This window comes from Hyperolius riggenbachi, chromosome 11 (genome assembly GCF_040937935.1).
Source record: "Hyperolius riggenbachi isolate aHypRig1 chromosome 11, aHypRig1.pri, whole genome shotgun sequence".
Taxonomy (NCBI): Eukaryota; Metazoa; Chordata; class Amphibia; order Anura; family Hyperoliidae; genus Hyperolius; species Hyperolius riggenbachi.
Window position 1 is genome coordinate 49,164,183 of NC_090656.1, and position 27,477 is coordinate 49,191,659.

Below are 27,477 nucleotides of genomic sequence, written 5' to 3' on the forward strand. Positions count from 1 at the left end.
GGTTAACGAACGAGATAGGGACTGTAGGTTCGTTCTTAACCTGAATCTGTTCTTAAGTCGGAACACTGTGCCATCTCTGTCCCCTGTACCTCTTCTGTGCCCCCCCCCCCCCCCCCTGTGCCTCCAGTGTCCCCCTCTGTGTCGCCTCTGCCCTTTGTACCTGTTTATACAAGTTTAAAAGCCATTTTTTCTTTGATTTTTTTTTAAAGCGATTTTCTCAAAAACTACAAGTCCAATTTGAAAATAATTTTTTGACTTGTTCCCATGGAAACAGAGAACCCATGCCATTCGTATCAGCGGGTCGTCCGTAAGTCAGGCGTTCTTAAGTCGGGGACTACCTGTATGTGATTTTTCCTACCGATTTTGCACAACTATTTTTATTTGTTAGCTTACAGTAGTGTGCAGGGACAACACAATTGTGCAGACTACCCTGTCTAAGCAAGACTGAGATTTTGGGTGAATGCTGCCAAGGAAATAAAGTGAACTTTGGGTATAGTAATGGGTGCAGACTATGGGCTTGATTCACTAAATTGCGCTGCTACAGCAGCACAGCTTAATGACTACAGGGAGTGTTATAATTCCCTGCGTACACTATGCAGCCATAGCGTGCACAGTCCAATTAACAAATGTAAGGAAGCGCTCTTTAAACTAATTGAACCCAGCGTAATTGGACTGCGCACACTATGGTTGCATAGCGTGCGCAGGGTATTATAACACTCCCTGTAGTCATTAAACTGCGCCGCTGTAGTAGCGCAGCTTAGTGAATCAAGCCCTTTGCGAGTTAATTATGTTAAAAATAGTTTGTAGGCCTTAGTTATAGGTTGATCTACAGATACACACAAAAATTGAAAAAATTGCTGTTTAAAGTTATCCTGACTAGAAACCCAGGTCCTAGCACTGTTAAAACACATAAGACAAAATAAATTGAGCACCAAACCAGAAGTATTTATTGCATAAATTGCATCAAAGCTAGTCAAAAACAGCAGTGGCCAAAAATAAGGGCCTAAATCGCATACATACAACTAGGCTTGTTTTGGGACCAAACATAAGAATTCCAAGTCATACATTCTGACCCTGGTAGGTGTCAGTCCATTCCAATTGAAACTGATGACTCAAAGTCTTCATAACTTAAATTTCAAAGAGAATATGTCTTATCAGTGTGATTAAATAAGTTCACATCCATAAAACTGAACAGTAAATTTAAACCTGGAATTAGATGATGGCTGGTGTGGTAGGCATCCACGTGCAACACAGACAAAGTGTGGTAGAGACCATACATTCGGTGAGGGCCCTCTTTGCCAATCCACCACAAGTCCTTACACAGGTCCAGTTGAGGTGGAACAATAGTGCTAAGACATGGTCGAACAGAAGCAGTGGCATAGGTAAATGCATTTCGTCCCACCTACTTGGTGCTTCCTCAGACGTGCAATTTGTTTTGAACAACAATTAGTTCCTATTTGAGGGGAAATATTATAGACAACAAAATGGCGTGGCCATGGGGGCGGCTTGCTCTCCTACATACGCCTGCTTGCATCGCATTCCAAGTCGTATTTAAATTTACTGTTCAGTTTTGTGGACGTGAATTTATTTAATCACACTGGTTCAACATATCGGACTTCGAGTTATTCAGTCGGGTGCCAATATCATTATACAGCAACTGATTATCTATTCCTGGCTGCTTGGATTATGTACATTCTTATTTACATAAGTTTCATCAGTTTCAACTGGAATAGACTGACATCCTCCAGGGTCAGAATTTATGACTTGAACGTCTTTTGCCTTAGAGGGTTATATGTAGCTTACTATTTATGAGGTATGTTTGGTCCCAAATCAAGCCTAGTTGTCTGTATGTGATTTAGGCCATTGTTTTTGGCCATTGCTGCTATTGACTAGCTTTGATGCAATTTATGAAATAAATACTCTGCAAAACTGGTGCTCAATTTATATAGATTTACAGATGCACTTTATCCACTCAATAGTCCAAAATACAAAACAGCAACTATTCAATTATTTTAACTGTTACAACTCAAGAAAAAAATATTTTTGTACAGGATGCTTGCTGTAATAGTGCAGGAAATATATTTGGCAGAAACAGGAAGCTCAAGGTATTGTGAATATTTTTATACTTGAGCAATAAGAACATGCAAGCAAAACAAATATTACACGAGGCTCGTTATTATGTCTTCATAGCAACATTTTTAAAGTGACCCTTCCTCGCACAATAAAGTTGTTATTTTTTACTGAAATATTCAGGACCGACATTTTCCCGGCTTTACCTTATCACTTCTGATAGGAGAATACAGGAGAGATGCTTACATGAGCCAGAGAGACCCCCCAATTACATAATGCAGAATGCACCCAAATTACAATATTTAGATCTCCCTTCAAATAACAACATGAGTTTCCCTCAAATATTGGTCTTATCGACCTCTACATTTTATTATTGATTTATAAAGCTGGAGTGGCTTATTAACAACCTACATTCATGTTTACAGCTAGTGTATACCAATATAGCTGATGCTTGGAGTTTATTCCTGGGAACTTTTTTTGCTATTAGATTTTCAGCTGGCCCCCTTAAGGGAAATCGGAACATGTTCCATTTGAGCTCTTTGTGGATTTAGAAATTTAGGGCTGTTGTGTTTGTGTGAGTGTGAAGGCGCCGGCTTGGTTGCAACAACAACAATAACATTTGTAAAGCGCTTTTCTCCCATGTTACTCAAAGCGCATAAGCATGGCTCCGACCATCGTGGTACAGAGGAAGAATTTTATAAGTCTGGAAATGCCAGGCTAAACAGGTGGCTTTTCAGTCTGGATTTGAACAGCTCCAGGGATGGTGCTGTCTTTACTGGGTGTGGCAGGGAGTTCCAAAGAGTAGGGGCAGCATGACAGAAGGCTCTATCTCCAGATTTTTTGAGGTGCACTCTGGGAGTGACCAAGTTTATAGAACTTGCTGATCTGAGGTTGTGAGAGGTGTGGTGCAGCTTCAGCAGGTCCTTCATGTATCCAGGGCCCAGATTGTGCAGGGATTTGAATGTCACCAGTCCAATCTTGAAGAGTATACTCCATTTGACAGGTAGCCAGTGCAGTGGGTGAAGGATCAGTGTAATGTGACAGTGGCAAGGCTGGTTTGTTAGCAATCTGGCAGCAGCATTCTGCACTAATTGAAGGCGACGCAGGTCCTTTTTGGGGAGGCCAGCAAAAAAGAGCATTGCAGTAGTTCAGCCGTGATGTGATGAAGGCGTGGACTAGGGTTGGAAGATCCTCTGGGGGAATCAGATGTTTAATCTTTGCAATGTTCTTCAGATGAAAGAAGGAAGATTTAACTACAGATGAAATTTGGTTTCTGAAACTCAAATCCCCATCGATTAGTACGCCAAGGCTGCGCACAAGGTTGGAGCTGTTTATGTCTGAATTCCCAATCCTGATTGGTGTTGCTTTAGGATAGAGCTGTTTTGATGGCGAGTGCTGGCTCAGTTTTGTCAGCATTCAGTTTCAACCAGTTATCATTCATCCACGCCTGTAGCTCAGCTAAGCAAGAGTTTATTTTTGGGGTAGGGTCTGTTCCACCAGGTTTGAAGGACAGGTATAGCTGTGTGTCATCAGCGTAGCAGTGGTACGTCAGGCCATGACGTAGGATAAGTGTACCGAGTGGCAACATGTAGATTGCAAACAGCAGAGGGGATAGGATTGATCCTTGTGGCACTCCGAATTGTAGAGGTGCAGGTTTGGACATGGTTGCGGGGTGGCCACCTAGCTATTTTTAACTTTAATGTTTCTGTGTGTTTGATTGTTTTTTGACACAATAAAAAATCTTTTGATATATTTTTGTAGTTACCGAGTAGATCTGTTGGCTTTACTCTCCACTTCTTCTTATCCTATAATTTATGATTTGATTTATAAAGCGCCAACATATTCCGTGGCACTGTACAAAGTAAGAACAGTGATAAAAGTAACCTGATGAATAAAATGTATAATGTTTTCCAGGACACAAAAGGGGGAGAGAGCCCTGCCCTTGTCAGCTTACAATCTAAAGTCTACAAAGTTCCCGCAGATATCAGCCAGTGTGGACCCCAGTTATTAGGCAGTAACCTCTAAATAATAAGCAGAGCTCCCTCCAATTATTGACCCCTTACTATTATAGTGTGAGTGACCCACAATTGTTAGGCAAAGATCCCCCAAAATATTAAGCAGAATGACTCACAGTTTGGTAATGTGAAGAGAGGGAAACCGAGAGCCCGATATGGTGTAGTATGTTAATGTAATGGTATCTGGTGATAAAGAAGGTGATTATACTCACAAAGGTAGGTCGCCACCAAGGCAACCACTGGGCGAGCAGGCGGGGAGAATTATAACCTGACCCCGCTCAGGTCTAAGAAGTCGCTCTCTGTAGATGGGAAAAAGTGGGGATACACCCCTCCACCAAGGGTGGATTAAATTATTTTGTAGCAGGATAACAGAGTCGCCAGGTAGAGTAAAATTAATTAAAATAGTTAAAAAGGGCGAAGTGGGTGGACTCACCTCCCTTCTGGAAGAAATGGCCGGACAACGGGCAAGTTACTTGCAGTTTAAAGTAACATTTAATAATAACTCCAAAAGTGCAACGCGTTTCACGGGTAACAGTCCCGCTTCTTCAGGTAAACGATTTTTGGAGGGTACACTGTCTGGTCAAGAGCTGGGTATAGCGCCTCTGTCTCTGTCTCTGTCTCTCTTCCAGAAGGGAGGTGAGTCCACCCACTTCGCCCTTTTTAACGATTTTAATTAATTTTACTCTACCTGGCGCCTCTGTTATCCTGCTACAAAATCACAGTTTGATAAGTTTCTTCCAAAATACATTAGCTCCCCATAAAATATAGCAGAGTTTCCCCAAAATGTGAGGCAGCGTGACCCCCAGTTAGGCAGAGTGGTCACCTATTAGACAAAGTGGCCCCCTCAAATTATTAGGCAGAACAACCTCTAGAAATTCAGCAGAGCGACCTTTGGTTGGGCAGAGTTACCCTCAGGGAAGGTAACCCCTAAACAGTTGCCTTGTCTGAATATGTTGTCTGTAAAGGTGCGTAAACACGTCCAACTTTATGCCTGATTGTCGTTTAAACTGGTCGTTTGAACGACTTGAAGTTCAAACAACAAGTCGTTCAGACATCATGTACACACTGACCAACAAGTTGTTTGATATGCTAATTTACCTAATTTACATGTCGTTTAACCAACTTGATAATGGACTTGATAGAACAATGGACTAGATTAAATGACTGATCAAACGATTTGTTGTTTGAATGTCTATTAGTGTCCAACTAATAGACATTCAAACAACAGGTTGTTTAATCAGTCATTTAATACATAAAGTAGTTTGTACTCATGTACGGATCTAACTGTCGTTTGAACAACAGTTAGTCCAACGGATCCGCCAAGTGGATCAGTCCAAAACTGCTGCTATCAGTCTAACGATAGAACGTACACATGTCCAACTGACGTTCAAATGACCGGTTTGAACTATAAGTCGTTAAAAATCAGGCATGTGTACGTACCTTAAGTCAGGTAGATATTGATCATTTGTCACATTTATTTAGTGTATGCCCAGAGTTAGTCCCTTTGTTTCACTAAGTAGTGCTGCAAGAGTTAAGTAATCCTACAAATAGCGCAGCAGTGAGAAGTAGTGAGATCTGACTGAAGTGGTTGTCACCTTTGTGCATCTTGTGGGACTGCAGCCACCTGGATGATTGGATCTTGTGGTAGCTTGGATAGGTAGCACAACAGCCATGTCTGAAGAGCAATATCGTGAGAGATCCTCACTGCAGGAAGATCTGAGGCTGTTTTGCATTTCCTAGGTGACTGATCTCATAGGGGAGAATATCATAATATACAGGGAGTTCCCAGGAACAGCCAGAAAGCTTGCAGACATGTGAAACGGTGCAGAACAATATTAAACAACTTTACTAAGCAAAGTTTTTTTGCAGCCACATATAGGTTTGCAGGTGAGGCAGTACCTTTGGTGGTTTTAACAGTTATGGAATGATAAAGTTGAATGGAAAAAAATTAAGAAAATGTCACAACTGTTCACAGTTCTACATTGGCCTCTTGTCTTAGGTCGTGTCAGGTGGCTGTGAAACCCGTGAAATACCGCTGCTAAGAAACGGTCTTGGACAGCTTGGATTTAATGCGGATTCTGGAGGATTTGTCACGGAGGTAGAGAGATTCAGCATGGCCGAGACTGTAGGACTTTGCCCTGGAGCGAGGCTGGTAGCCATTTGTGGCCATCCATTCTGTTCCCTGACCCCTGCGGATGTTCGTGCTCTATTCATTCGTGCCAAGAAGGTGACCGTGACTACTCTTCCTCCAGATGAGGCAGGGAAGCCCCGCAGGTAACAACAGAGTGTGAGCCATTCCTCGTCTACCTATCTGTTACGGTGACATGGTTTTCACCGATCTACTGCTTTTATCACTAGGAGTTTCTCTGAGCTGTATGTGCGATCGCTGCAAGAGCAGAGGATCTTCAGGCGATCCGAGGGAGACAGTGAAGAGGGAGAAGAAATAATTCCAAGAAAAGTAGAATCTGCTCCAGACACTCAGAACATGATGCGCACATTCTCTGTTCAAGAGGAAAGAACAGACTTCAGGTACATCATTTACTTCTCCATTTACTGTATGCTTCCCTGTAACCAGCATGACATCTCAGAGATTGGGATTCCAATTGCTTAATTTCTTCCAGAACGAGTTTGTTTTATAGCAAACTTCCACAAACTATGAAATAGATGTACAATAGAGGTGGTGACTGCATTTATGTACCTGCAAAATGAAAAGTCCATAGGTTGGTTAGCACACCAATTTTTTGTAGTTCAATTATTTATACTTCAGTCCAACTGCCCACAACAAAACTGATGATTGTTTTGGGACCACACAAGGTCCCCTTCATCGGAAAGTGCAAACATACACTTTCTGATGAAGGGCACCCTGCGTGGCCCGAAACAAGTGTCAGTCTTGGTGTGGACACACGCATTGAAGAATAAATCATTGAACTGCAAAACATTGTTGTGCTTACCATCTTCTGGACTTTTGACATTGGGTGTTGCTTCACACCAGGTTATACACCCAACCTATGGTAAGGTGTGCCACTCTAAAGACCCTCTACATCTGCAAAATTAGTTTTGCATACAGCAAAATACTCAGTAACTATGATTGAGGGCAGACCGATCTACCAAACCTTGTTTTTTGTAAATGTTTTAAACCATGTTGACAGTGCAACATGATGCAGGGTACAAGTGATCTTTTATGATCTTTCTTTTGGAAACATTGAATAGGGGTAAGTGAAGCTGAGGACTCAAGCACACTAGCAGTTTTTTAGTGAATGGCCATGATTTTTCTTTCCTGCCTATCTCCTGAGGACCATGCTAGGCCTTTGCCTGTAGGTGCCAGTGCTACAGAGGCAGCTGGTCTCCACTTCTTTCCATACTATTCCAAGCAACCATGTAAAGGTGGCCACTAATGATGCAATCTTCACTGTGCAATCTTAACACGTCTATGTAATAGGAGGGACTACCTAAAGTAGCCATTCAAAGTATTCCACATGCAAAGTAGAGTGAATATCCGGCACTACTGCAAGGTTTGTAAACTCCATATATTTAATGACAGTCCTTGTAACTATACATCCATTACAGCAAATGGCATTGCAAAGTTGGTTAACATACCCTATTGGTGTTACAGCCGTGGGGTGGGAGCAACGGTCTGCCTGACGACCGTTTCGCTTGATATAAGCTTCTTCCGAGGCTCCGTGCGCACGGAGCCTTGGAAGAAGCTTCTATCAAGTGAAACGGTCGCCAGGCAGACCACTGCTACCACATTGCCCCACGGCTATAACACCAATAGGGTATGTTAACCAACTTTGCAATGCCATTTGCTGCAATGAATGTATAGTTACAAGGACTGTCATTAAATATATGGAGTTTACAAACCTTGCAGTAGTGCCGGATATTCACTCTACTTTGCATGTGGAATACTGTCTGTTATTTCTATCCTGAGCACATCGAAGGTACATACCCTATCAACTGTGCCAGTCACTTTTCTTTTTCGTTTTTTGAAAGTGCCATTCAAAGTATATCCACTCAGTTTACCTTTTTACTGCATAGATTTGATAAGATTGTACAATTAAGATTGTATCATTGGTGGGCACCTTAAAGCTCTGTAAACAGGCTAGATGAAATTACAACTGCCTCTGCCGAGAACCCAGCATGTGTACAGCAGCCACCGACCCCACTCGACTGCTTGACAAGCGGATCACTTCGGGGGAGCGTTGGCCAAGAGTATTGCTCTCCCCACATACCCCCCCGCGTGATGTTGCTCCCGCGCTGCTGCGCCTCCCCCGTGTAGAACACGTTGTGCGCTTGCATGCCAGCAATGTGTCTGCAAAGCCTCGGCCTTGCAATGTCCTCCGAGGGTCGGATCCCAAACCCATTCAGGCGACATCAATTGATCGTGTGTACAGGCCTTGAGATGCAGCAGCTGTAGTCATTTAGGTGTTTTTGTAATTACTGTATATGTGGTGAGCGGCAGGTGTGACCTCATGTAAGAGGAGCAGAGTTTAAAGCAGATCTGAGCTGGAGCCAAAGCTGAACAATAAATCAGATAGTGCTTCTTACCACCTCCCCTGCAGCCTCCAATCATCTGGTTTCACTTTCATTGAAAAAAAATAGCCACTACCTCCGGGTCACGATGCTGCATCTCCGCTCTGTGCATCTCACGTCTAGCACAGAGAGGAAGCGGCCAGGAGGGGCAGGTCAGAGGCAAGCTATGGGCTTTTCCTGATGCTGGAGAAAGTGCCCCTCTCTTGCAAGGAACCCCCCTTCTTTTGGGTAAGTTGGGGGGCAGCGTGGCAGCCAGGGGGACGGAGCTCAGAGCAGAAAGGACACAGAGATATGTAATTTACCTTCTAACATGCATCTGTGTCCCAATTGCTCTGCCAACTCCGAACATTTTAAGGTACAGGATTTTATCCCAGCGAGTGCCCCACAGTGTCCTCATCCCATAGGACCGACCACAGTCTGCTTTCACTGTAGTCTACTTGCAGTATAGGGACAGAAAATTGGTTTACTATAAGAGTCGCTGGAAGGAGTCATGGTAGTGACAGTTGCAGGAAGACGTAAGATGTTAGAACTGTTGGAGCATTAGCTGCCTATCTGCTGCTTTTTGTCTCCTATGCACAGTATTACATTAAAGGGGAACTTCAGCCTAAACAAACATACGGTCATTAAGTTACATTAGTTATGTTAATTAGAATAGATAGGTAATATAATTTTTTACCCACCCTGTTTTAAAAGAACAGGCAAATCTTTGTGATTCATGGGGGCTGCCATCTTTGTCATGGGGGCAGCCATCTTTTTGGTTGAAAGGAGGTGACAAGGAGCAGGAGACACAATTCCAACTGTCCTGTGTCCTGATAACCCCTCCCAGCTGCACACGCTAGGCTTTAAATGTCAAATTCAAAATGTAAAAAAAAAAAATTGCACCAAAACAGCAGAACGAGAGCAACATCATCAGAAATCCCATCATGCTTTGCACAGCATCAGGGGAAAAAACCCCGGGCAGTTTTCTTCTGTGCAGCTAAAAATGAGGCTTGTATAAGAGAAACAAAGTTCTGATGCTGTGAATCTGTTAAAGAAACACCAGGCCTTTTCAGTACTGCTGAGTCGATGTTTAGTCCGGAGGTTCACTTTAACAATCCTGTATCAGTTGTATCAGCATTAAAATGTCTAATTATCTGAGCAAGTGCATTAAAAAGCCATTTGAAAATGTTTCCCCTTTGCTGCTGTTTCCTGAAGAGAATAATTCAGATCAGAGGACACAATTACACAGAGCAGAAGTCATTCAGTGCTTCAAGAGAGGCATCAAGACAAATAAAGCATCTTCAAGAGTGGTGAAGAGTTGAAATCCATGACTTGTATATTTTTTTGTTGCCTCTCATTTCCTCAAGCAATAAATACAAAGACAGTGCTACACAGTCCCAGCACTAGTGGTGATTAAGGTGTACAGGGTACACTTCTGAATACATCAGTTGAACCGTCCCGCTTTAAACTTTGCTTGGTACACCTCAAACACACAAAGCCATCCAGGCAATAAATCCTTATAACACAATGGTCTCAATTCTGGTAGGGTTTTCAAGCAAATTACTGCATGAACGGTAATTTACCACATGCGGTAATGACATTTAGCAATGTTTTACCATGTGGTAAATTTTAGTCATCAATTACCACATGTGGTAAATTATGCAGTAATTCGTGCCGTAATTTGCATTAATTTTACCGAAAATTGCTATTCTGATGAAAATTAGGGGGCATGTTGGCACATAATTTACTTATCAGTTTAAGACCTGCCTGTACCTGGCGGTGAAGTTGCATTTGTGTGCATTTTGCAGGTTTTTACCCTCCTGGCAGTCTATTAAAAACCGCCAGGGGGCAGAGCAGCAGTTTTTTTGTAATTTTTTTTTAAAATCATGTAGCGAGCCTAGGGCTCGCTACATGATCGCCGCTGTGCAGCGGCATCCCCCTACCCTCTTTGATCGCCTCCGGTGATCGGCGATCAGGAAATTCCGTTCAAAGAACGGGATTTCCTGGCGGCCTTCCCCCGTCGCCATGGCGACGGGGCGGGATGACGTCACCGACGTCGTGACGTCATCGGGAGTACCGATCCAACCCTCAGCGCTGCCTGGCGCTGATAGGCCAGGCTGCGCAGGGGGTCTGGGGTGCGCGGCGGAAATCGGCGCAGAGCGGCGGCAATCGGTATGCTCACGCAGCTAGCAAAGTGCTAGCTGCGTGCAGAAAAAAAAATTGTGCAAATCGGCCCAGCAGGGCCTGAGAAATCCTCCTGCGCGGCTTACCCTGAACTACGTTCGGGGTTACCGCCAAGAAGGTTAATGGAGTTCCTGTGCAGTTTCTATTCCTTAGTCAAGTTCCTATTCAGGCTGTGTAATAGAGAAGAATAGTAGAAATAAAACTCCAAATACTTACATCTATATATACATATATACACATACACATATATATATATATATACACATACACACATATATATATATATATACACATACATATATATATACTTTTCACAGGTTGCTACATAATCAAATACACATTCCTCCTCCTCACAAAAAAAATGGTACTTATCCGTTAGCCGGGCGCATGCGGCAGGTGGCGCTAATTACTATTCCCCCTCCAGGCCGACATGGATAGCAGGGAAAGATGTAATTCTGGTGGAGTTTTGTCGCCACCTAGAGGATGCGCCCGGCCAACGGATAAGTACCAAAAAAAAAAAAAAATCTTCCAAAGACAATCCTAACTTATGGAACACAATTTACTACTATTTATGTACTGCATGCTTACCGCTGAAATACCGCACTTTTTACTGCACTTTATGGGGACCTCACCATTAGGAAAGACCCTATAAATCTATGGGTCAATCAGCACTTTGAGGGCTCTTTCACACTTGGACGTTGCGTTTGATGTGACGTTAAGGTCGCATAACGTGCCCCTAACGCAACGCATGTTAGCTTTGAAGTTGGACGTTACATTGAACTGCGTTTTGCGTCTCTTGATGCGTACTTTTTGACGCATACGGATCGAACGAAAACGGTGCATGCGGCACATTTTTTAAAAAAACATTACTGCGCATGTGCAAACATTCTAATGCAGCAAAATACGAGTATAACGCACAGCATGCTGCACTTTCATTTAACGTGCTGCGTTATACTCCAACGCAACGTGGGCACTGTGAACAGCCCATTGATTTTTCATTACTGTGAGTTGGGCTGCGTTACAGGCTGCTCTAACGTGCGACTTTAACTTCCCACTGTGAAAGCAGCCTTAGGGTTGTTACACAGGCCTTCCCCCAGCCTTAATGGAACCTTTGGATCACCTCAAGTATAAAACCATATGTACATTTATTACAAAAATTAGCTGTGCACTCACATAAAACGTCTTCATACAATGTGCATTCGTTTTTATTGGCCCTCCCCTGCTAGTTGGCCAACGGACATGACTCACACTAAATCAGTCATGTTTACTGATGTGTTTTTACTTTTACAAAAACAAATTTATGGCTTTGATCCTAATCCCCTTCTTCCATCAGCCGCTGAGAAATCTGTTACATTTTGTTACACACTGTGTAACAGATTACACTGATTACAGAGCTGATGTGAGGAAAGTAAACAAAGTAAAACATGTGAGTAACCAGCACCACCTTGTGGTAAGCTGAAAGAATAACAGTTTTAAGTGAAGATTTTTTTTTTTTTTTACAATAATAAGTGTAGTTTCAAGGCAAAGTTCCATGGAGATCCCAGAGACAGGAATTGATGAAAAAAAATCTTAATTTGTGTCAGTAGAAACCACCTAAGAGTTTAAAACCCTATTCCAAATTGTTCAAAGCAAAAATAAAACACATTTTGTAAAATTTAATTTTCCAAAGAATATCCAGTTTAAACAATAGAATGCCGTAGATTTTAGTGATTCTGACGTCTAGTAATCCTGCCCACCAGGAAGAACCATAGATAGGTTGCAGCTGGGACAGCCAGCACACTTGGGGTGTGGTACAGCAGGGCTTTGTAGATTCATGGAGGGTGAAGTCTAGAAGGGTGCCAGGACATCTGTGTCTATAGGCTCCTCTGAGGTAAATCCGGACCTGGGTGCGGTCATCCAATCGCATTGCAACTAGACTGCTAGTGTGAAACCGGCATCAGAGTTTTGCCATACTGAGAAGATAGAATTTTAGACATTTACCTTTATACTAAAAGTTAGGCTACAAACCAGCCTGCTTTTTTTAAGCTGATAATCCTATTTTATTATCATGCATTTTATGCTATGAAGCGGTTTCTGTGTATACATGCCATATATACTCATAGATAAATTCATCCCAATTTTACCCTCTAAAATCAAGCTAAGGCCTCGTTCACATGTGCTGCGCTGAAAAACGTGTGAAAGCGCGTAGTAAAAACCGCATGCGCTTGTGCGCGTTTCTGTGCGTTGCGCTGCGCTTCTTTAAAGCACGTTTTGCTTGTTATACCAGCAGCAGTTGTCAATAAAACTTTGTTTTTGTATGTAAATGTATTTTTTTCTCCAATTAGGGGTAAAAAATGCATGCGCTTCTATGCGCTTGTACGCGCTTCTATGCGCTAAAAAAGCGCACCCATTCACTTGCATTGATGTGCGCTTTCCAGCTCAACGCACAGAAATGCCTGCAACACTACGTTTCTGTAACGCTGCTCAGCGCAGCGCATAGATGTGAACCAGCTACATTTAGTTACATGGGAAAGTAAATACCTTGCTGATCGCACAGGGCAGTGCGCTGTAAAAAGCGCACAGAAACGGCCCTGATGTGAACGAGGCCTTAATGGCATAATATGCTGAAAAACTGACACTCCATTTACTTGGGTTCCTCCAGACCCCCTATGCAGATTATAGGCCAGCGTACGCATTGGAGAGCATGCAGATAGTTTATATTTACCTCTTTTTGGCAGCACACATCCTTTCGGAGAGAACGTTACCATAACTGTTTTATTTATATATTGTTGTGCCTAATTAGGTGTTGAAATAACCCTTTTTCCTACAGGACTAGCTAGCATCTTTTCATTTAATGTATGAAAAACATATACAAAGTTACAATTAAAATGATGTACAAGTGTCCACTTGTGCAGCATTTTAAATGGAACTGCAGCATTTTAAATATAACTTTGTACATGTGTGGATTGGATCATGTAATAGAGCTGTGCTGGGTTGAAGTGGATTCTATCTTTTGTATTTTGCTTGTTTTTTCATAATCTAGTGTTATTTTTTTCTGTTGCTTTTCCTTCTCTCCCTTCCTCCCAACACTTGTCACTCTGGTTGTCTGGCTGTTTCCATTACATAGCTAGAAATATAATAGCAGGTTGTATCCAATTTTTTCTTCTAGTGTAAATAACACATTTCACAGGTCTCGTCCTGCTTTTCCTCAGGTTCAGCAGTGCTGAATTGGCTCCTCCTGATGTTATTCCTCAACCAGACCCATCAAGAGATGAAGTGAGTGTGAGGCTGTAATCTATTTATGTCACTGTCGTTTCTTTCATTATTATTCCAGCAACGTGCTTAAAGCCAAACTCCGGAACAAACATTTTCCTGGTGCTAGGCAAGCAGGCAGGCTACAGAGCTTGTTTATCTCTGCATTATCCTCTTGATTATCTAATGAAAATGTACCTGAATAGGGGAAGGCTATTGCAGATGAAGCCTTGCAAGAGATGCCTTCTCAAATATGGTTCCAGAGATGTGCCAGTCTGAAGATCTTATCATTAAAGAGTACCTCCAGTGAAAATGACAGAGCCTGTCAAATGATGGGGGACTGCTAGTGTTAAGTATTTACCTGTCCTGGTGTCATCCCTCCAGGCAGGTGATCGCTCTACACCTCCCCCCCCCCCCCATAATTAAGCTTTGGCAATTTTCTTTTTTTCAAATTATGTGCCGAGGCTCTGGCCACGCCTATCTGCGTTGCCACAGTCCACCCCCAGCTCACCAGCTGCAGCCTAATTGGTGGCTGCCTAGCTGGAGGCGGGCAGGTTTCTGAAGAGCTTCAGTAGTCTTTAGAAACATGGCCTTGACTGCACTGCAGAGGAAGGGGGCTGAGCATTACCTGTGACCTGAAGACATCGGATCAAGTAAGTCAGGGCTGGATTTCCCTGCCTACAGGCGCTTGATGATGGATAGAAAGGCGTCTCTCTCCCCTACTCATGTGCCTCCCTGCTTCCTTACCCATGCAGAGTCCTGAACAGAGTGCAAATGAGAAATTACTCACACGGGTCTCGGCTTTCCTCTGACAGGATCTCCTGTAAACCGGGGCACACTTGTGGTGTGGTCCGGTGGGTGTTTGTAGGTTCATGGAAGGCAAAGTCTAGGGTGTCGGGACATCTAAGCCTATAGGCTCCTGTGATGTAAATCCGGTCCTGAAGTAAGTATTTAACGCTGACTTCACCTCCTGCTTTATCCTCCTTCAGCCAGACTGCTGTAGGTCACATCACATTTCTAAAGTAGACCTTTTAGCTGCAGAAACTTCTTACTATGCTTTCAGAACTTAGAACCTGATGTTGGAGGATAAGACATTTGCTGCCAAAGCCAAAATACATTTTCATAATAGGTGTATAGTAGGGTAATGAACAGAGGTAGGAGACGCCCAGGTGGGTACTTGTATGTTATAAGCAGGGTTGGTATATTTCTATGTATAGCTATAAAGATGGTTATACTTATGTATACTGGTAAGACCAATTCTTACCTTAAAAAGGAGTCATTCATCTAATAAAAGAAAATTACTTTATTGGGGCACTTAGATTGACAACGTGTTTCGCGGCGTAAACCGCTTCATCAGGTCGTGTAACGTCCCTTGGGAAAAAATTTGAAAATAACCTTGACTATACTCTCTACCCTTTGGATTAACCCTGATATCCCTTTATAAACAGGCACATTATAGCGGCGTCCTTTCAGGCGCCTGAACACAGGGAACTTACTCCACTGGTGAGTTTTTACACTTATGCTTTTCTAGTTTAGCTCTCATTACGTCCCCCTCCTGTCCTTCTCCAGCATATACTCTATCCCTATTTTATATGTTTTTATTTTCTGCCTAGACCCTAAAATTTATATCGGAGGGACCAATGCTAAGACAAATTACACATAATAATTTTTTAAGTAAGACACTTTCCATGTACCTAAGGGTTAATCCAAAGGGTAGAGAGTATAGTCAAGGTTATTTTCAAATTTCAAATTCTTTTTTATCTTTACGTCCTCTTTGGACGTGCCTGTTTGTATAGAGGTTGTTTTATGAAGACACAGAACATATAAATTTGTACATTGTTGTATATTTTTTCTTTTATCTATTTATATACTTACTAATATGTACAATAGGAAATGTTGGCATGTTCTCAGTACCCTGTCTGTTGTTGTTTTTTTCCCAAGGGACGTTATACGACCCGATGAAGCGGTTTACGCCGCAAAACGCGTTGTCAATCTAAGTGCCCCAATAAAGTAATTTTCTTTTATTAGATGAATGACTCCTTTTTAAGGTAAGAATTGGTCTTACCAGTATACAGACAGGGTACTGAGAACATGGCAACATTTCCTATTGTACCTTAGGTACATGGAAAGTGTCTTACTTAAAAAATTATTATGTGTAATTTGTCTTAGGGATCAAAGCATTGGTCCCTCCGATATAAATTTTAGGGTCTAGGCAGAGAATAAAAACATATAAAATAGGGATAGAGTATATGCTGGAGAAGGACAGGAGGGGGACGTAATGAGAGCTAAACTAGAAAAGCATAAGTGTAAAAACTCACCAGTGGAGTAAGTTCCCTGTGTTCAGGCGCCTGTAAGGACGCCGCTATAATGTGCCTGTTTATAAAGGGATATCAGGGTTAATCCAAAGGGTAGAGAGTATAGTCAAGGTTATTTTCAAATTTCAAATTTTTTCCCAAGGGACGTTACACGACCTGATGAAGCGGTTTACGCCGTGAAACGCGTTGTCAATCTAAGTGCCCCAATAAAGTAATTTTCTTTCATTAGATGATTGACTCCTTTTTAAGGTAAGAATTGGTCTTACCAGTATACATATGTATAACCCATCTTTATAGCTATACATAGAAATATACCAACCCTGCTTATAACATACAAGTACCCACCTGGGCGCCTCCTACCTCTGTTCATGCTGAATTTCCCCTGGGACTAGGGGACACCACCTTGGCAGGTGGCTTTTCTAAGGAGCTGCGACCACCTGATTTTCGTCACAAGGCCGAGTGGGGACAGTACTTCCCCACATGCGACTTAAAGTGGTTGCCTTCTACGCAACCCGGCTTTGTGAGTATATCTACTACCTGATACTCTGCTGATCCTTTACGCTTGCGATAATACACCAGATTGGGCTCCCGGTGTCTTCCCGTTCCCCCGTTTTTCTATCCCTCCAGTATAGTAGGGTAATGGTTTTATATGTACAATTGTAGTTCTAACACATTTGTGCTAAACAGTCGGTTATTGACATTACAGATTATGAATGATACGTTTGAGGAACGTTTGGAGGAGATGCCAGAAGAATCAGATGTTGTTCTTCAGAAGGAAGAAAGCGTTCCACCTGCACCTTCTCAGGAGCCTCCTGCAAACAGTAATAGCTATTTCCACACATTATTATTTCACTGACTTCATATTCATTCTTCGTTCTGTTTCATCACTGAGCCAGTCACGGTGATCACAGGGTGTGAGGTGAAAAAACAGCTCTGGTCCTGAAGTGGCCAGAGAGCACTTTGGTACTAAGGAGTTTAAAGGTACACTGTAGGCAAAAATGTAAACAAGGAAATTATTTACACAGTGGGCACAATATGTTTTGCGGTCATAACGAGCTTCTTCTGTTGAATAAGTGCCACGGACCTCTTGGTATTTAGAAGCCTGAATGTGAAGCAGTCACTGGGCTTGCTTGTTTACTTATGAAGTAGGCTACGCCCATGAAACATGTTGTGTGGTGCTGAATAGATCCTTTTCACTATTTTTTCCAGTTCTGGAACTTTAGATTTTTTTTTTTCGGATTTCCCTTTCATATTTTTGTGGCTATGATTTAATTAACGGACAACTGAAGCAAGATGGGTATTGAGGCTGACATATTTTATTTCTTTTTAAGCAATACTAGTTGCCGTGCAGCCCTGCTGATCCTCTGCCTCTAAAGGTAGCCATACACTGGTCGATTTGCCATTAGATCGACCAACTGACAGATCCCTATCTGATCGAATCTGATCAGAGAGGGATCAGCTGGCTGCCTTTACTGCAAACAGATTGTGAATCGATTTCAGCCTGAAACCGATCACAATCTGTTGAGCTGCTCCTGCCGCCTGTGCCCCCCCCCCCCGTATACATTACCTGAAGCTGGTTCCCGGGCGTCTTCTCCACGCTGCACCGCACCGCTCTGTTCCGGCTCCATCCCGGCGCTTCCTGTGTCACTCCGTGACCAGGAAGTTCAAATAGAGCGCCCTCTATTTAACTTCCTGGTCACGGAGTGACACAGGAAGCGCCGGGATGGAGCCGGAACAGAGCCGTGCAGCGCGGAGAAGACGCCCGGGAGCCAGCTTCAGGTAATGTATACCTGATCGGATCGGCCGCCGCTAGCGACGCGCTCCCTACCCGCGGGCGATCAAGGGTAATTTCCCGCACGGCGCGATCGACGGACCGATCCGATTTTGGGAGGAAATCGGATCGGCGGGTGCGTTGGCAGCAGATTAGATCCCAGGATCGAATCTGCTGTCGAAACGGCCGCGAATCGGGCCAGTGTATGGCCACCTTAATACTTTTAGCCATAGACCCTGAACAAGCCTATGCAGATCAGGTGTTTTTGACATTGTCAGATCTGTAAAGATTAGCTGCATGCTTTCTGGTGTGATTTAGACAGTACTGTAGCCAGTGCCGGGACAAGGTTCTCCAGCAACAGAGGCTGAGAATCCAAAGTGCGCCCCCCCCCCACACACACACACACACACTTAAAGGTTGCCATCAATGATACAATCCTGCGGGGGGGGGGGGGGGGGGTAGTGGTCAAATTGTCGGTGACATAGCTCCTCTCCTAATGCTGGTCTCCCCTCTTCAGCTGGTGTGCTGCCATCATAGTGACCCCATTAAGTGGCGGTGTACATGGGTGCATACATGCTGCCCTGAGTCACTATGGGCCCTCGGAGATGGCGGCAGGAGAGAGGAGGAAGCATGCCAGCTCAGCGGTGAGTGAAATCGCTATGGTAATCCACTATGAAAATGTTTTTACATAGGTCCCTGGGAGACCAGCAGCAGGATGGGGTACACCTATTCGAGTTGCAGTGATTTTTAATAAATAAAATATTACAAATAAAAAATATGTACAGTGTGTAGCAATGATAGATCCCTCTCTGATCAGATGTCGATCAGACAGGGATTGACCTTTTGGGCATATCAAGAGAAAGTGTGCCAGTGTATGGCAGACTTTAGGAATTTGCTAATACCCCCAATCACATGGAGGGAGGGCGAGAGGGAGGGGGGAGAGAGAGCAGGAGAGAGTGGGGGAGAGAAAGAGAGGGGGTAAGCGAAGGGGAGAGACAGAAAAGGCAGAGAGAGGGGGGCAGAGGGAGAGAGAGTGGGGGGGGGGGGGGGGAGAGAGAGAGAGCGTGGGAGGGAAGAGAGAGAGAGGGGCAGAGAGAGAGAGAGGAGCCAGAGTGAGAGAGGGGCAGAGGGAGAGAGGGGGGAGAGAGAGAGGGAGGGCAGTCAGAGAGAGAGGGGAGAATGAGTGAAGGGGCAGAGGGAGAGGGGGGCAGAGGGAGAGGTGGAGAGAGGGGGGAGAGAGAGAGGGAGGGCAGTGAGAGAGAGAGGGGAGAATGAGTGAGGGGGCAGAGGGAGAGAAGGGGTAGAGAGAGAGAGAGGAGCCAGAGCGAGAGATGGGCAGAGGGAGAGGGGGCAGAGGGAGAGAGAGAGGGGGGAGAGAGAGGGAGGACAGTGGGAGAGAGGGGGGAGAGAGTGGGGCAGAGGGAGAGAGGGGTAAAGGGAGAGAGAGGGGGGACATAGGGAGAGAGAGAGGAGCCAGAGAGAGGGGGGACATAGGGAGAGAGAGAGAGAGGAGCCAGAGAGAGGGGGGACAGACGGAGGGAAAGAGAGAGGGGGACTGAAAGGGGGCAGAGGGAGAGAGGGGGGAGTGAGATAGAGTAGGGGACAAAGGGAGCGAGGGGGGGCAGAGCGAGACCGAGAAGGGGAAAGAGATTTTCTACCTGCCTCTATCCACACCCCACCCACTCCCCTTCCATGTTCATACCTTTATTTTTTGTTACTGTTTACTGCTTGTGCACATGCAGAGAGCCAGCCTGACTGTCCAAATCCAAATCCAAAAAAGCTTTATTGGCAGGACCAAATACATTTAGCATTGCCAAAGCAAAACAAAACATTAACATGGGGGGGGGGGGGGGGATTGTGGGAATAAGGGAAGGATAAAGGGGGTTGGGGTATATAGTCCATAGGTGTCTCTTCTTCGAGGATCGCGTGCACCACAGACCCCTGTCCACCGTTAGTGACGCTAATGGGGCTGCTCCTCCTCTAAGTCATGCTGCAGGAAACCAGCACCGGCTTCCTGCTGTTGCTTAGCAATAGTAACACACGCAGCCGGCGGGCATCCGCATAATGAATACATTCCGCTCCGGATTTAATGTATGCACTCATCATCCCCAGATTCCCCAGCAGCCAGCTAGCACTGTGTAAAGCACGGCGGGCAGCTCAGTGTGAATACAGCGGGGGGCGGCCAGCCAGGCAACACAGACCTGCTCCCTGCACTCACCCAGACTGCCAGTGACTGGCGCCCCGAGGCTCCAGCCTCGCCGGCCTCTGTGTCGGCACGGCCCTGACTGTAGCCAAATAGACCAGCAGGGCTACCAGGCAACTGGTATTGTTTAAAAGAAATAAATATGGCATCCTCCATATTTTTCTCACTACAGTTGTCCTTTAAACATTCAGCACAGGCCATGTAGTTATCAAACAAATCTATTTCGCACCATACCATATGTATGCAGTGGCTGGATAGTGTACTGGTTTCGGGCTCTGCCTCTAAAATAGGAGACCAGGGTTTGAATCTTGTCTGTTCCTGTTCAGTAAGTCTGCACCTATTCAGTAAGGAGACCTTGGGCAAGACTCCCTACACTACTATCGTTTATAGAGCACGCCTTAATAGTTGCAGTTCTGGTGCTTTGAGTTCGCCAGGAGAAATATAAATGTTCTGTGTCTTGTCATGTTTAACGAGCACTGCACAACCCAGAAACTGATATTAAAGGATAACTGAAGTTAGAAGACTGTAAGACAGAGGAAATACCGCTACACCCCACACACCTTTTAGGACAGAGCTCGGCCTGGTCAGCATGCCCACTTGAACACAGGAAGAACGAAGTAATCCACGCTTGTTCAATAAAAGCAACTTTATTGACAACTTCATTGTTTGTACCAGGCTTTTACCGGCCTTTCCGTGAATGTGGCGTTCAGATCCAAATTTTCGCTGGCGTTCGAGGCGACCCTGGACGCTACATGTAGCGTCCTGGGACGATTAACCATGGCAGCTAATGTACCCCCGTGGGAACAAAAACGACTACCGCAACTGAAAGCCCGAAAGCAATGCCGCCGAACACGATGCCACCGCAAGCCATGCAGATGCTCATGTTAACCAGCCCTTATACTGCTGGTAGAGATTGTAAGGCTAAATAAGACTGCTGCCAGAGATTGGGAGAGCTTGGTGAGGGAATTTAATATATTTAAAAGGTTAAAAATCATGGTAAGTGGTTTACAAACCTCCTAAATTCCAATAATGGTCAAAATCTAGTCGACTTAAACCATATTGGAAAGGAACAACATGTTTCATGGATCTTACATTTGTTTCCTTTCAAGTGACGCCTAGTCCCGAGCACCGGCGGTTAACGTTGGACACGGCGGTTAACGTGGGACAGACGCCCGTGTGAACCAGCCCTTATTTAGCCTCCCAACTCTGCCAGCTGTCTTATTTGGTCTCCCAATCTTTGTCAGCAGTCTTATTTAGCCACCCAATCTCTGCCAGCATTCCTATTTAGCTTCCCAATCTCTGCCAGCAGTCTTATTTAGGCTCCAAAACTCTGCCAGCAGTCTTATTTAGCTTCCCAATCTCTGCCAGCTGTCTTATTTAGCCTCCCAATCTCTGCCAGCAGTTTTACTTAGCCTCCCAATCTCTGCCAGTAGTTTTATTTAGCCTCCCAATCTCTGCCAGCAGTCTTATTTAGCCTCCCAATCTCTGCCAGCAGTCTTATTTAGCCTCCCAATCACTGCCAGCAGTCTTACTTGGTCTCCCTATCTTTGCCAGCAGTCTTATTTGGTCTACCAGTTTCTGCCAGCAGTCTTGTTTGCCTGTGTATCACCATTGTTTTCGCTGCTCTCCGGCCTGCCGGAAGCCGCTCCGTCACACGTGTCCCTCCCCCGCACAGCAACATACAGAGGCTGATGAGGCGTTTGTACAGCGTTGTGGGTGCTCTCTCAGCTGAGATCCAGAAGATCCTAGGTAGGTGAGTATGTAGCTTTATTTGGTTTCCCAGTGTTTGCCAGCAGCCATGCTTCCATGACAAGTGTAAGAGACAGTAATAAAACCTTGGCAAATGTCCCAACACGTCTCAACACTACAACAAATGCTTTGTCAATGCTGTTTCTGCCCTGACATTTCCTAACTTGTTTATGACAAGTGCGAAGAATTTCAACACATTTAATTAAAAGGGAAATTACTCTCACCTCTGCAACAGTGAAGATGTAAAATAGGAAAGCAAATTGAATAACAGGGTTGAACTGTGTGAAGATGAATACTAAATGTGCCTGCAGATATATATATATATATATATATATATATATATATATATATATAAAAGCCAACTCTGCCCCCTCCAGTCCTAAAGCAGAAGTTCAGTGAATATGAACGTATTCATGTCTACATAATTCTAAAAAACACAATTATTACATATTTATGACACCTTACTTATGACACCTATGGAGTACATAGTGAAATTGTAAATGGAAAAAGTACTGTGAATCTCTCTCTCTCTCTCTCTTTTTGTTTCTATGGGTCTCCCCTGGATATGCTGGTTTCCTCCAGCATCCATAATACATACAGATAGGTTAATTGATCCCCCCACCCCCAAGATTGGCTTCAGTCTACTAAAGGGTCAAAAGATTGTGGCTTGTATGCAATTGACTTTTTCTTCTAGGTAATATTTTCATACTTTGTCAATAAAATGCCTTTAATTTAAAAACCACCAGCAAGCACGAAAATACTCAACAAAATGTTGATATTACTTTTTCACCTCCTTTTTGGTACTTTTACTATTGCAAAAAGTGCTGAAAAGTTATTTTAAAGAGGAGAGAAAAAATGATCTCCTAGGAGAAAATGTGAATTGAATAAGGCGCTAACTATGACTATGGTAGGATTAGATTGTGAGCTCTCCTGAGTATAGTCAATGACATGACATGACTAGACACAGAACATTTATATCGCGCTTTTCTCCTGGCGGCTACAAAGCGCCAGAGCTGCAGCCACTAGGACGCGCTCTATAGGCAGTAGCAGTGTTAGGGAGTCTTGCCCAAGGTCTCCTACTAAATAGGTGCTGGCTTACTGAACAGGCAGAGCCGAGATTCCAACTCTGGTCTCCTGTGTCAGAGGCAGAGCCCGTAACCATTACACCATCCAGCCACTGACTATGGACTCTGTAAAGCGCTGTGGAAGATGTCAGCGCTATACAAATGTATAGAATAAAAAGAAAAGTTATATATATTAAATTCTGTCGGTGTCCCTATTGCCTAATCTATATTGTTATGGTGATTGCATTCAGAAGCCACTGATTCTGAAGAGCTGCAGAGATGGATGAGAGCTCAGTGCTTTGCAGAGGGACATAAATCAGCCTGAGTCCCTCAGCAAACCATGGAAGCCTCTTTTGTCAGAGGGACATGTAATTATACGTAACTCCCTGACAGCAGACAGATGAGAAGGAGTCTTTGGTGTCTGAGAGCATTCGCACTTCTCTCCTTGCATTTGCCTGTTATAAATGACTTGTGTGTGCTCTTGTCACTATACCAATGCCTCTGCTGAGCAGTGCTGACATGTATTCAGGTAAACTGGAAGTCAGAAACTAAAAATATGTATATGCAGTGTAGAGGTGTACCTGACTGGCAGGCACTGGTAAAGAAGTGTTTTTAGTATATATTAAAAAATGAAGTGAAATGAAATCTGTCTGAAAGATTACCTGTAAGAAATCTAAAGTAGTCATAAACCTTTTAGGATTGTGGATCTAGGACAGTGATGGCTAACCCTGGCACTCCAGCTGTGGTGAAACTACAAGTCCCATGAGGCATTGCAATACTCTGACAGCTCTAAGCATAACTCGGGGAGGCAGAGGCATGATGGGATTTGTTGTTTTGTCACAGCTGGAGTGCCAAGGTTAGCCAACAGTGATCCAGGATGTCTTCCTATTTTTTTTTTCTTAATGGAAGGGTTAGGCTGAGTACCCACGGAAAGATCGGGTCAGGGAATTCCGCCGATGAACGATTGTTCCCTGATCCTTCTTTCAGCATCACATTTAAACGATCATTCAAATAAAACCATATTTTAAATGGACTTGTGACCGTCATGACAGTCTTTCAAAACAAATGATCGCTGCAGTTTGTCAGACATCTTTAGACCATAGACCATGTTCTCATGGGGGATTCTTAAAGTTTCTTTTAATTGTTGCTAAAGCACTCCCTGGAAAGGATCTGTACATAGAAGCCGGCCAGCCTACCTCCTCATGTGCACACCATTCTGGCAGTTGAGCTGTGCTTCTGCCATTCAAGGAGTGCTTTTGAAAATAAAATGAATTCTGAGAATCCCCCATGAGGAGAAGGACTAGTCCAAAACCTGTCGGTAAGTGGGTCAGAGTTGGTAAAATATAATACTGTACCTAATAACAATATGTATATAAACCAAGTCCGCAGCAGCCTAGAAATGAAGCAATTGTGCTCAGTGCAAATGCATATAAAAGTGTAATCCACCAAGTTCTGGCGCTGGTTCTTCCACAAAAAGCACAATCCTAATCGACCTCCACCTCACCCCACACAGGTGCTCACTCACCCAATATATAGACAGATACAACTGTCATTAAGGGCCCGTTTCCACTATTGCGTTGCGGAATTGCTGGCGAATCTCTGCATGCGGAATCGCATTGCAGGTGCGATTCTGTATGCATACTGTGCCGTGATTTCGCATGCGAATTCGCATAGGTGAGGGTATATGCGATTTTAACCATGTCACTGCCTGTGTGAATTAACATTGGTACCTATGCAAAATCGCAGCAAAAAACGCATTGGAAAAACGCATGCGATTGCCCTATTACGGTAAATACATTGCGTGCGATTCGCCTGCATTCCACACGCAAGAGAATTCTGATGGCTCTTCCGTGCAGAAAAATCCTGCATAGAAAAACGCACAGGGAATTAGGTCCATCCACTTCTATTGGCTATGTGAATCCGCATGCGGACAACGCATGCGGATTCGCGATAGTGGAAACGGGCCCTAAAGAGAGTCTGAAACCAACAAAATTACCTCTTTTTACTCCCCAGTGCTCTTCAGCATTATGATCAAAGATGAATCGCCGCATCCCTGCTGCAGAACAATGTATTTATCCCCCCGAAATCCCCGGGAAAAAATCCTTCATTACTTCCTGCAAAAGGCAGAGCTGAGAGCCGCAGCTCTGCCTCCAGTGCAGTAAATCTCTGCTGATCTCCGCCTCTCCCCGCCCCTCCCCGCCCCTCTTGGTCTTCTTTCACTGAGATCAGCGGAGATTGGCTGCACTGGAAGCAGAGCTACTGCGCTCAGCTCTGCCTCCCCCGGGCAGCAAAATCTGCGACTTGGAAAATTGTAGAATTTTTCCCTGGGGGTTCGGGGGATAAATACATCATTCTGCAGGGGGTGCGGTGAATCATCTTTGATCTTAATGCTGAAGAGGACTGGGGAGTAGAGAGAGGTAATTTTATTGGCTTTAGCGCTCTTTCAAATCTACCAACGCGTGCAGGAGCCGTTCTCCTACACGCATTGAATAGCCTGTGGCGTATCGTTGGGATGTTGCGGTGCGACGCAATCAGCGGCATTGGTAATTAATCAACCCGACGGGAAAATGCCGGCTCCCAATGATTAAAAGCTCCTGGGTGCATCGTACTGCAGCGCATCGAAACGCAGCGTCGGATGTGAAAGGTAAAATGGTCTATGGACTTTCATTTTACCTTGGTTAACGCGAAGCTTCAACTTTGCATTAAAAACGCAGCAAATGGGCTCTAGTGTGAAAGAGCCCTAAGACTCTCTTTAAGCACATGCGGGGTGTAGCCGTCTGGTCTTAATGGCTGGTGAGTGATCCCCTTCAGATTATGCGATTTAACCTCCCTGGCGGTACGCAGTTTCAGTGGCTGCGTCTGCGGGAGGGATTTTTTTTAAATTAAAAGTGTTTTTTATTTGTTAGCTAGTGCTAGGCTAGCTAACTATATGCCCCAAGTCCCCAGGCACCTCTATGATCCCCCCGATTGCCGCCGGCTATATTTACCCGTCCGCGATCCCACGAGAGCCGCAGCTTCACCAATTAGCTTCACTCATTGCTATGGTGACGATCGGACATGACATCATCGACGTCATGAAGTCATGCGCAGTTCCGATCTTCCCCATAGCGAAGCCGGGTGCTGATTGGCCGGTGATCGGAGGGGACTGGGGGGACTTGGCGCACATAGTTAGCTAGCCTAGTGCTAGCTTAAGAATAAGCAACAGATTTTATTTAAAAAAATTCTCCCAGAGCCATGTGATCCCCCGCGGCGGCCTACGGTTGGGCTTACCGCCAGGGAGGTTAATTTTGTTCATGCACGCCAAAAAAGTGCCTCAACACAGTAGTGTAATTCACTGTAATACAGTTTTAAGCAAAATGTATTTCTCTAAAAACAAATGCATCAAGCACTCAACTTTTAAGGCCTGGTGCACACCAGAGAATTTTTTCTGAGCGTTTTGAGTTTTTAAGTCTGCTGCTAATGTTATCCTATGTGTCTGTGCACACTGGAGCAATGAGGTTTTGTAAAAAACCCCATAGCATTAGGCCCAGTGCACACCAAAACCGCTAGCAGATCCACAAAACGCTAGCGGTTTTTGGAGCTGATTTCAGAGCGATTCTAGGTATGTTTAGAGACGTTTTCTAAACACACCTAGCGGTTTTGGGTGCGTTTTTGGGTAGCAGATTACACATATTGTTACAGTAAAAGCTGTTACTGAACAGCTTCTGTAACAAAAACGTCTGGCAAACCGCTCTGAAGTAGCGTTTTTCAGAGCGGTTTGCGTTTTTCCTATACTTTACATTGAGGACGAAACTCTTCCGAAAACCGCAAATGTGCAGCAGGAGGCGCGTTTGTGGCTTGGCAAAAACCTCAAACCGCTGGTGTGCACTATCCCATTGCAATACATTAGCCAAGCGTTTTTACAGGCGGATGCGGCCGGCGGATCGTTCCAAAAACCGCTCGGTGTGCACTAGGCCTTACATTGGGAAGAGCTTTTGAAACCTTTCAAAAGCTTGCTCCAGTGTGCACAGACACATAGGATAACATTAGCAGCAGATTTAAAACCTCAAAACGCTCAGAAAAACTCCTCTGGTGTGCACCAGGCCTAAATTAAGATGTCGAGCTAAGGAGCATACAAAAGAGCATGTGGATTTGCAAAGGTACCACTTGCCGTTCGCTGCGCGCATAGGGTAAACCTCAGCCGCGTCCCTTCCAGATCCTTAACGCTCCCTTAAGGATCTGGAAGGGATGCGGCTGAAGTTTACCCTATGTGTGCAGTGAACGGTAAGTGGTACCTTTGCAAATCCACATGCTCTTTTGTATGCTCCTTAGCCGGACATCCTAATTTAAAAGTTGAGTGCTTGATGCATTTGTTTTTAGAGAAATA

At 44.4% G+C, this 27,477-nt stretch overlaps 1 protein-coding gene across 11 annotated transcripts in view; it reads left to right on the forward strand.

The window, feature by feature from the left end:
* Window positions 1–27,477, forward strand: part of SIPA1 (signal-induced proliferation-associated 1) — a 215,503-nt gene that overhangs the window by 157,052 nt on the left and 30,974 nt on the right. For all 11 annotated transcript variants that reach the window (XR_011024852.1, XR_011024853.1, XR_011024854.1 and 8 more), the window contains 4 exons: window positions 6,085–6,359; window positions 6,444–6,614; window positions 13,970–14,033; window positions 17,031–17,145. Coding sequence is in view for 8 of the 11 variants with exons in the window: in XM_068260904.1 (XP_068117005.1) it covers window positions 6,085–6,359; window positions 6,444–6,614; window positions 13,970–14,033; window positions 17,031–17,145 (625 nt within the window). In the remaining 3 variants the exon portion in view is untranslated. The remainder of the gene's footprint in view (window positions 1–6,084; window positions 6,360–6,443; window positions 6,615–13,969; window positions 14,034–17,030; window positions 17,146–27,477) is intronic.